General features: G+C 42.2%; 1 protein-coding gene across 1 annotated transcript in view; it reads right to left on the bottom strand.

Moving 5' to 3' along the window:
- The window catches only part of SCGN (secretagogin, EF-hand calcium binding protein), a 32,215-nt gene extending 21,880 nt beyond the window's left edge, over window positions 1-10,335 (bottom strand). Inside the window, exons 1-4 of the mRNA XM_056854002.1 lie at window positions 10,228-10,335; window positions 8,533-8,603; window positions 434-526; window positions 76-165 (exon numbers count right to left, since the gene is read on the bottom strand). Of these exons, the coding sequence (XP_056709980.1) occupies window positions 76-165; window positions 434-526; window positions 8,533-8,603; window positions 10,228-10,300 (327 nt within the window). The 5' untranslated portion in view covers window positions 10,301-10,335. The remainder of the gene's footprint in view (window positions 1-75; window positions 166-433; window positions 527-8,532; window positions 8,604-10,227) is intronic.
- Between the last annotated feature and the right edge of the window lie 297 nt (window positions 10,336-10,632).

Consider the following 10,632-nt stretch of genomic DNA (forward strand, 5'->3'; position numbering starts at 1 on the left):
TTAAAAATCTATTTAATTTAATAAAAATCTAATACCACTTAAAAACAGCAGCACACTGGAAGAAATCATACCCACCCGCATGAACTCCACACTATTGTCCAAGGGTGTTTCTCGTCGGAAAAGCAGCAGAAAGTTCTCGTCCTCTGGTAAGATCATATTGGCAAGCTGAAAGACAAAAGTAGTGATTACATTTCTGCAATCCAATCAGCTCCCTCAAACCATAGCCTTCTGTAGACTAAATAACGTGGGGCCTGTATCAAAGCAGAAGCAGCTACAGAATCTAAAACAGAATAGGCTGCTTCTGTTCAAAGTATATTTGGGCAAAGATTCACTGCTACAAGAATCTAAGAAGGGTTCTTTGTAATACAGCTAAAATGGCTCTGTTCTGTATGATACACCTTCTAACATTTCGAAATCAAAGATAGCCAGGTACCTCTTGTATCTGTAAGCGTCCATCTGCACTCACATCATAAGCTGACATATATTGTTCTTTCACCTTCCGAACTTTTTCTTCTGTTATAACGCTCTGCAACATGAAAAGCAAAAGCCTAAGGATAAAATGAGTTCCCTGGGAGTAATATATTCTGCCCTGTGTCTTTAAGTCTTTAAGACTAGTGGCAAGAGTAATCCTTAAACTGAAAAGACGGACGTTTTGTTCTGGTTACTCAATTAAAAAAAAATACAATATAAAAGCCCAACATAATTTGCAATCAGAAGTCACCCCCCCCAAAAAAAAACACCTTTCAGTAATACTAGATTGCATTCATATTTCATGGGAAGTGTTGGCTTGTTTTAAATAGTTTGGCCAACAAACTGGGTATCCTAATAGATGTAAGTAACAAATCCCAATTTGTTTGTAAACCTCAGCTTCCTTGCCTCTTATATGACCATCTCTGTGGCTACTCAACAAAGTGATTTGTGAAAACCGATGTCACAACACACCACAACTGAGTCAAACTGGGGTTAGAAAACCATCTCCAAAGTCTTGTTTGGCACCTGATCATTTTAACTGGAGTTGCCAGGAATTGAACCTGAAATCTTCTTCATGCAAAATGTTCCCACTGAGCTGCAGCTACAGCCGGATCCAGATGGTGCCTCACAGGCCGCCTTGGAGGCTGATGATATGTTACAGAAATGGACTAAGTATATCCAAAAACATGATGGACAATCTTTAAAGCCACTCCAAAGAAAGTCAAGATTCAAATTTTAAATATAGCACAGCTTTGCCTATGTTACAAATGTTATTTCTGTGAAAATGAGGTGAATTAAATTCAGGTTTTTTTTAAAAAAGTCTCATATGAGAGCGCTTACCTATTTTAAACCGAATGAAGAAATCATTAAAATGATCATGCACTCATCTGAACAATGGGGTTAGGATTTTTTAAAAATAAAAGTAACAAAGGTCTAGGTTAATTTCCACCGTGTCTTTTTAAAATATCTCATATTATTATAGTGTACATTTTCCAACTTGAAACTACAAGAGAGGTTTAAGAGCAATTTAAAGTACAGAAAAGATTTGCTACAACATAGAGAAAAGAATGGTAGCTCTTCCAGTCGTTTTGTAAAGGCCTATCCCAATTTAAGGTTCTTTCCTTAAAGTCACACATCATGCACACAAGTTCAATCATGCAGCTGCTAATAAGATTTGCTGCTGTATTTTAAGTAGATGACATATTGCCAGCCAAGATTGTTTCCCTTGAGATTTCATTGTAGTGCCCTCATTTGTGTGAAGATCTGTAAGCTCTTATTTTAATGGCAAATCAGTCAAGAGAAATATTACATTATGTTCTCCATTAAACATGAAATTAGCTTGGTAACTTTACTACTGATGGGCAAAACACAACTCGAAATAAGCCATCCTGTCTTTCCTGGAACAGATATTACTCAAGAAACTCTGTCATGCCCAGTGTGTTCACAAATTTCAGTTGACAAAGTGAGAAAGATGACTGCCTTCCATGGTTGTAAGCTGCCTTTATTAATGTACATGGTTTCCCAAGGACTGGACACAAGGATTAGACTGGACTATTGAACTAGGTCTTTATAGCTCTCCTTCTCTTCTCTTCTCTTCTCTTCTCTTCTCTTCTCTTCTCTTCTCTTCTCTTCTCTTCTCTTCTCTTCTCTTCTCTTCTCTTCTCTTCTCTAGAAGCAGGGGAGATCCAGAAGCCTCTATGGCTCTGGCAGCATTATGATGCATAAAATGTGATCTTAGGTGCAGAATCCGGTAGGCATCAGTTCAGTAACTAATAAATAATAATAATAGGGAGGGGTCATCAGAGGGGGCACGTTAGGATAAAGAAATGAAAATCTGATATTTTGGTGTTAAAATGCACAAGCAAGACGAATGCAGCCTGAATTGAGAATTCAGATGTCTTTTTATCGTGCTGATTGGCTCTATCCTAAGGGCTGAGCTATAGAATTATTAAGCCGTGCACCAACGAAGGATTTGAGGATCCAGCTGCCAAAATATAGGCTATGAATAGATTCTGGCGAGCTCAGTGAGCCCTTACAGCTGGGGGTTCAAGCACTGCAAGCCCCCAAGAAAATTTTGAAATCTGACCAATTACAGGGACATTTTGAGGCCATGTGAAATGGATACAGCATATTCTAAAGTCAATATTAAGTACTTCAACCCATTGGCTTATGAGTCTATCGCTAAAAAACTCCATCAATATTGTAGAGAAATTCACTCATTAAAAAAAAAGTTGCTTCGGGGGCCCCTCCAGGATTGGGGGCCCTGAAGCTTAAGCTTCATTAGTTTCACAGTAGATCCGCCTCTGCCAAAGCCACCTTCTTCAGGGACACCAGCAGCTGATAAACCTGCCTAAGCTAGAAAACAGGCCTCTTAGCCACCACTATTATCTGGTCAAGGAGGAGCTTCACTCTTAAATTGTGACCTTGGGTTTTTGGGGGGAGTACAACTAGATCTCGGAAACTAAGCAGGGTGACTTTAATAAATACTTTGAAACATTCTGGGAAGGAGAGGACAAACCGTGTGGCGATGTGAAAATGGAGAGGAGAAGCAAAGTGTGAAGGCTGCACCTACATGGAAGCCTTTTGGAAATCCAAATAAAGAGTGTCCACAGGCTCATTCCTGTTCACATGCTTATTGACACTTCAAAAAAAAACTCTAAAAGGTTAGTGAGACAGGACCTACCTTTACAGAAGCCGTGTTGGGTTTTGCTCAGCAGGGCTTAATTTACCTGGAACAGACATTAAGCTAACTTGCCTGTAATTTCCTGGGTCTCCCCTAGAACCTTTTTTTTATAAACGGGCGTTACGTTAGCGTTATCTCATGACGGCTATAGCTACTTTCTACTAAATCTGTCTGTCTGTCTGTCTTCCTTTTTATTCTCACATCAGCCCTGTGAGGTACATTTAATTTAAGTAAGGGAGTGACCAACCCAAGGTCACCCAATGAGCTTCCATGGCAGAGTAGGGATTTGACTCTGAATCTACCAGATCCTCGTCTGACACTTTACCCACCACTTCATCACACTAGCTAAGACCAGCCATCAGGATCCATGTTGGGCCCTCCTGAAGGCTAAACGATCACTGAGGGAATTGAATCACAGATCTTCCATGTAATAAGTCAGGGTGGACTTCAGGTTACAATTCTGCATGGAGATTTGGCCCAGTACTTTCCTGGTCACCACTCCCCAGTATCTGTAGGGGAATTCCACAGTTTATTTACTGGTTGAGTAAAGAAGTGTTTGGTTTTGTCTGTTGTGAACCTATTAACCATTAACTTCATTGGGTGCCCCAACTTCTCATATTATGGGAGAGGGAGGGAGAGAGAGAGAGAGAGAGAGAGAGAGAGAGAGAAAGCTCGCTCTAACCACTTTCTCATCCCTATGCGTAATTTTCTAAACCTTTATCATGTCCTCCCCAGCCTTCTTTTTTCCTAAACGAAGAACTCCCAGCCTCTCCAGCCTAGCCTCAAAGCAAAGGTGCTCCAACCCCTTCATCACCTTGGTTGCCTTCTTCTGTACGTTTTCCAGCTCTGCGATACCTTTTTTGAGATATGGCCGCCAGAACTGTATATAACACGGGGCAGCTAGAATGTTAATAAGGGGCTTGCTGCAGTGAGCAAATGACACCTATTTGTATCAACTGCATTGTCTCCCAGTATGTTTGAGGGTTCAGTACAAACAGTTAATTTGGACCTTAAAGCTCTAAATTGCCGAGGTCCAAAGTATCTGAAGGATGATCTCTAATATTTCTGGGTCCACAGATGAAGAATCATTTAGAACAACTTTAATATGAACACACTAAAACATCTTATACAGCAGTCTCTAGAACCTTGCTCTAGAACAGATGAAGGCTTTGTGATCTGAGGGGAAGTTCACAAATTACCAGTTCCTTAACATTGTTAAATATAAGGTAGTGTCTCTGAAGTCTTTCACTGCAACCTCAAGCCACATATAATTGCTGCTCTATGAAATAGGGTTGCCAACCTCCAGGTACTAGCTGGAGATCTCCTGCTATTACAACTGATCTCCAGCCAATAGAGATCAATTCACCTGGAGAAAATGGCCGCTTTGGCAATTGGTTTCTATGGCATTGAAGTCCCTCCCCTCCCCAAACCCTGCCCTCCTCAGTCTCCACCCCAAAAACCTGCCGCCAATGGTGAAGAGTGACCTGGCAACCCTATCCCTGAAGCCAGTCAATGAGGCTTGGTTGCAGGAACCCACAGTGACAGCAGTACCTCCAATGCAGGCCTTCTTGCTAGATACCCAAACCTCTGGAATTCCCTTTCCTATTAACGATGTCTGTCCCCTTTGCTGCAGGCTTTCCAACTACAATTAGAAACATTTTTATTTCAGAAGCATTTTAAATTAACCCCCGACCCTAGTTTAAATTATATTTTTATTGTAAACTTTTTTAAATTTCTTCATTTGTTGTTTTTATTTAGTGTTCTGCTGATTGTGAGTGCTTCTTTGAATGAGAAAAAGCAGTATTAAAAAAATCTAAATAATAAAAAAAACTTTTGATCATTCAGAATATTTCCTTCTCTATCGAACTTACTTCTCTCTTGTGGTTTATCCTTGCAGATTCAAAGTTGGTATTGGGTTATTACCTCAGAATAACTGGCCATACTAAAAAATCTCACTCTTTTCTCATTCACGGATGGTTTATGGTGACTCTGGATTGTATTCTTAGGGCCATAACAGAGATGAGGATCACAGATCTCTGTCATTCTGTAACAAGTGATTTGTGCATGCAACCATAATTTGGATTGGGGCTGTAGAGAAAGGAAGAAAGGAGCTTAACCCAATTTGCCCTGCTTGGTTTTGCTGATTGAAATCAGGCTCCCCACACTATTATTAGCAGTTTTAAAAGGGAAAATACATGTCCTTTAGAAACCTCTCTCCCTCAGTTTGAAAACCCAGTAAAAGTCCACTTTCAATTAGAAAACTGAGCAGGAATTAATGGGTTGAATCCCTCCTTCCCTTCCCTTGTGGACCCAATTCAAATCGTGCTGGCAGCGTGCACACAAGTAACTTTTAACAAACTAAGGGAGAAGATTTGGTTTTTATATGCCGACTTTCTCTACCACTTAAGGAAGAATCAAACCGGCTTACAATCACCATCCCCATAACAGACACCCTGTGAGGTAGGTGGGGCTGAGAGAGCTCTAAGAGAGCTGTGACTAACCCAAGGTCACCCAAATGGCTTCATGTGTAGGAGTGGGGAAACCAACCTGGTTCTCCAGATTAGCCTCCACCGCTCACGTGGAAGAGTGGGGAATCAAACCTGGTTCTCCAGAGTCCACCGCTCCAAACCACTGCTCTTAACCACTACACCACGCTGGCTCTCTTAGAAAAACACGGAGAAAGAAAAGCACCAGCTTCAGGTTGCGTCTTGTTTTTATAAACTGTTTTGAATAGCTGGCAGTCAAAAACAAAAGGGCAATATGTCAAGTGAAATGAAGCAGAACTGAAATAAACAAGATGTGCAAATAATTGACCGCACAGCTGACTCTTCACTTAGTCTTACATCCATTACTAAATAGACCCATTTTCCTAAGCAAGTGCAAATTAATTCTGGAAAAAAAGCCCCACGTTAATTGATTCTGGAAGCCCAAATATTGCATCTGCAAAACTAACCAGCGCTGCTTTGAATAAGCCGAACCACCTGCTTCTCTCCTTCTTCCTTTCCAGAGTGACACGCATTACAGCGTCTGGGTTTGCCATCATTAATCTAAGCAAACATGGGTGCGTCAATTTGCTGGAGTGAAAGGGGCTGCGTTATGTAATGGCCAGTGAGTGGGTGGCAGAAAGGGGCCCAGAGCAGAAGCAGGGCGACTACTGAAATCAGGCAGTTACACCAAGCTGAACTTGGTGCCCACATAGAATAATAGTCTTTATTTAAACAATAAGGAAACAGGTAGCCAGAGTGACAAAAATCTCACCTTGATCCAGAGCAGCGTGCCCAGGGCAGTTGGAGCTGTGCCCAAACAGCACTTTTCAAAAAGGTTGCTGTCTTTCTGATAAGCTTTCTGGTGGGTGTCAAGACAGAGGAACCATTTTGATTTTTGCTGCCTCTACGTTCTCCATTTTGTGTTCCCGGGAATCCGCGCTTTGTAGTTTTCCACACAGGCCTAGCTCGTTTTGTTCCCATAACACCCGCTGTAGCTTGTACCATCAACAGGCCTGGCTGTCGAGGTCACCAGCTCCTACCACTCTTAATTCACTGAATGAGAACATCTGTAGTCTTTTATGCCTGGGAGTTTTACCTGAGGTTCGTTGCTGGCTGGACCCACACCTTCCTGTTGGGAATCTTTGTAATTGTAATTGGCTTACTTTGTAGAGCTTACTGTGAGAGAAACACCCCCCCCCCCAAAAAAAAAATCCTCAACTGCTGCATAAAAAAAGCATTTTAAGAACAAAAAACAAAAACTGAGCAATCTGGAAAAGGGGGGGGAGAAATCCAAGCCTCGGTTTTAAAAAGCCTTTATTTTGCTCGGAAAGAGCTCCGAGGAAGCATTTGAATCTCCCCCTCTTTACACACTGCTTTGTAATTGGCTGTGAGAGAAACCAAGCTTGGGTGTCCTGCGCTTTGCCTTATGCATGGGGATTTCCCTTGGGCTGAGCTCAGGGGACAGGGAAGAATCAGGTTAACGGAGGAATGGGAAGTCCCGGGATTTGTGAGGGCTGGCAGCGAGGTCATCTGTAATGGATGAAAAACTCATGCATAACTCCAGGGAACAACCGAGACAGAATGTGAGTGAAAGTACCCATGCATAAATGACCTGTGTGAAGATGGGAGGGGTGAGATGTCTCATCTCATCTGAGAGCCTTATTCTAGTTTAGACCGGTTTACACCATCTAGAGACTTCTCCTGAATGTCCATCCTGATTGGGAGTTCAGAGTCTCCTGTCCCAGGCTCACTTTCCCATAAGTTCAACTGTGCCTAACAGTAGATAAGCTCCCTTCTTACCTTGATTTCAGCATGCCATGCTGTCATTTTGAAGAGCATCTTTAGCTTTTAAGATCCCGCTTATAATGTAACAACTTGGTGAGTATTACTTAGCCAGCTAGATTTATTATTTTAATATTACCATTACCAAGTGACTGTGTAACTTGTATTTTATCTTTTTCTTGAACTTTTCTATTAATAAAGCTTTTTAAGCTACATTGCTGAGTTCACTGGCCTAACCCAGAGCTGTGCAGTCACTCTTCTGATACTGAAGGGGCTGTCGATCAGTGGTAGAACAAGCAGAAGGTCCCAGGTTCAGTCCCTGGCATCTCTAGTTAGGGACTACGCAGGTTGGCGATGTGAAAGACCCGTGCCTGAGACCTCGCCTTCCTCAGGCTCTGCCCCAAAAACCTCCTGCCAGTGGCGAAGAGGGACCTGGCAACCCTAGCAATAATTGAGGTCTGAATGATTTCCTGATTAGGGTGCCTTTGAATCATTACCAACACTGATTAGAGATATATCACACACAACTCAAGTTTTTAACTATTTGCCAAAGCAATGAAATACACAAGAGGCACAACTTTGATGGTGTACTTTAAAAATTTAAAGTCAGTTGGGGAGGGGCTATGGCTCAGTTTGAAGAGCATCTGCTGGGCATGCAGAAGGTCCCAGGTTCAATCCCTGGCATCTCCAGTTAAGGGGACTGGGCAAGTAGGTGATGTGAAAGACCTCTGCCTGAGACCATGGAGAGCCGCTGCCAGTTTGAGTAGACAATACTGATTTTGATGGACCAAGGGTCTGATTCAGTAGAAGGCAGCTTCATATGTTCATTTAAATGACCCATTAGCTCCCATGTTGGAATGGCATTTAACCTAGCCAACATGAATAGTTGTCTGTATCGTGGGACTGTCAGGAAGTCGAAATATGTTGGAAGAGGTTGCGGCAGATTTAAACATAGGTATAAAGGTGAACATACTCTGTGTGCTCTTATTAAAGCATGTCCATGCATGGGGATGTCTGCACAGAAGGCTTAAGGGTGCATCTGAAAGGGCCCCATGCCGGATCATGGCAGAGCGCCTTCAGTCATGCTTATCCTCATAATTCAGTACTTACTCCACGGTCCAGTGCCTTCAGCAGATGATGGAAAAAGTTATCAAGCTCCTTCCCCTCTATGTAACCGTTGCCTAAAATAAATGAATATAGATATTACTTTTACTTGAAATAACTGTCTCTGAGTGCATAGACTCTAAATGCAAATGACGGACATAGCACGGACATTTCATAAATCTTATTAATTTCTTCTTTATCACCTCTTTAGTCAATGTAAGCAATGCTCATGGGCTTTTTACATTGCTGGATTTTAAAATATGCAATTATTTTACTTTTTTTTTTTAATGCTACGAAGCATGGGTGAGAGAGACAGACAATCTCTGGACAAAATTCTTCACCTGGAGCTTCTTTTGTACAAGCCTGTATTTCACCTGGATGTTTGTCTACAGAGATATCCAAGTCAACAGTTTGATTGCCACAAACATCTGTGAACAAGGATAGAAGCCACCAGCTGCCTATGCCAGGACAGGCCCAGGAAGTTCATAGAGCCTTCAGGTAAATAATACTGATGTTAGTGAAGAGGAGTGAAAGCCTCATTTAATTCACCCATCAGGTAATTAAAATATAGCTTTAAAATTAGAATAAAGAGCTCTGATTAAAATCTAAGAGCAGGCTCACTATTGATGTGGTTGTAAACAATCTATGATTGCAGGCAATATATTAAGATGTTTTAAAACTAATTATTTTAGAGTGATAGACAACATAGATAGGGGCCGTGGCTCAGTGGTACAGCATCTGCTTGGCATGCAGAAGGTCCCAGGTTCAATCCCCAGCCCCTCCAGTTAAAGGGACTAGGCAGGTAGGTAATGTGAATGACCCTTGCCTGAGACCCTGGAGCGCCACTTCCAGTCTGAGATGACAATATTGACTTCGATGGACCAAGGGTCTGATTCAGTATAAGGCAGCTTCATGCGTGTTCACTGCGTAATCCTAAACAGAGTTATGCCCTTCTGTTTAGATTAATGTCTTAGAAGGGTGTAACTTTGCTTAAGATTACACACACACACATATAAATTTACACCTGTAAATTAATAGGTAAAAAAGCAGTTCTTAACCAACTTACATTGCAGTCTTCAGCAGAATTGACACAATAGTTTTAGAAGGGTGCAACATTGCTTAGTATGGCACTGTAAATATCTTCAAGCAGCTAACAGACCTACTTTTATCACCCTCTGTCAGGTGCCACACATCTACACAGGAAATACACTTGAAGATCACAGAAATACAAATGTGTACAGGTGGGAGTTCTCATTCTGTGCATTACCCAAGCAAGGGAAACACTTTTTTTAAAATCTTGTGACTCTGTAAAGACTTCTGGGGCATAGGTTTTCATGCATGGGGTGGAGCCCCCTTTTTCAGATGCATGAAGTGAATTCTCAATCAGCATGCAGACAGACAGAGATGAGCACATTGTAAATAACCACAGGATAGATGGCTATGAAATGCAGGACTTATGGCTTGTGAAATTTCTAGACAAAACTCAAAAGTATGCAAGGAATCCGCCATAAATTATGATAATAGTAGAAGAGAATTAGAATTATACACAAATGATTAGATGGAATTATACACAAATACAAAACTTCCTTAGGAATTAGAACTGCAAAAACAAACTTGAATAGACACGAACTTCTCCCTTTCCCACATCTGCACTCAACATGACCCCCTAACACTGTCAAATCCCGGATGGGGAAAGCTCACCGTCCGCATCGAAGTGCTGCCAGATGTGCAAGAAATCAGCAGCGTCGAGGTGAGCCAGTGGGCTGCTGTCCATGGTGCTGCAGACAAAGAGCCCGCGGTGGGCAAAGTTCAGAGACCAACGCTTGGAATGCAAACTGGGCGGCAAGACTATTCTGGCTGCTAACCCCAGAGTGACAAAGAGTCGGGCAAGTTTCCAGGAGGCAGCCGAGCCAGAGACACGCCCAGAGCTCCTAGCCTTCCACCTGCTGCCGAGTGAGAAGGGGCAGAGCCTGCCAGCAATCCCAGACCAGCGCTGCAGCTAACCCCACCCTTTTAAAGTCTCGTCTCACCGGATAAAAGGGAGGGGCTTTGTGCTCTGGCCAGGAGAAACCTTACATTCTCTCTTCCTACTTCTAAACAGAGATG

The sequence above is a fragment of the Euleptes europaea genome, chromosome 8, assembly GCF_029931775.1.
Source record: "Euleptes europaea isolate rEulEur1 chromosome 8, rEulEur1.hap1, whole genome shotgun sequence".
Taxonomy (NCBI): domain Eukaryota; kingdom Metazoa; phylum Chordata; class Lepidosauria; order Squamata; family Sphaerodactylidae; genus Euleptes; species Euleptes europaea.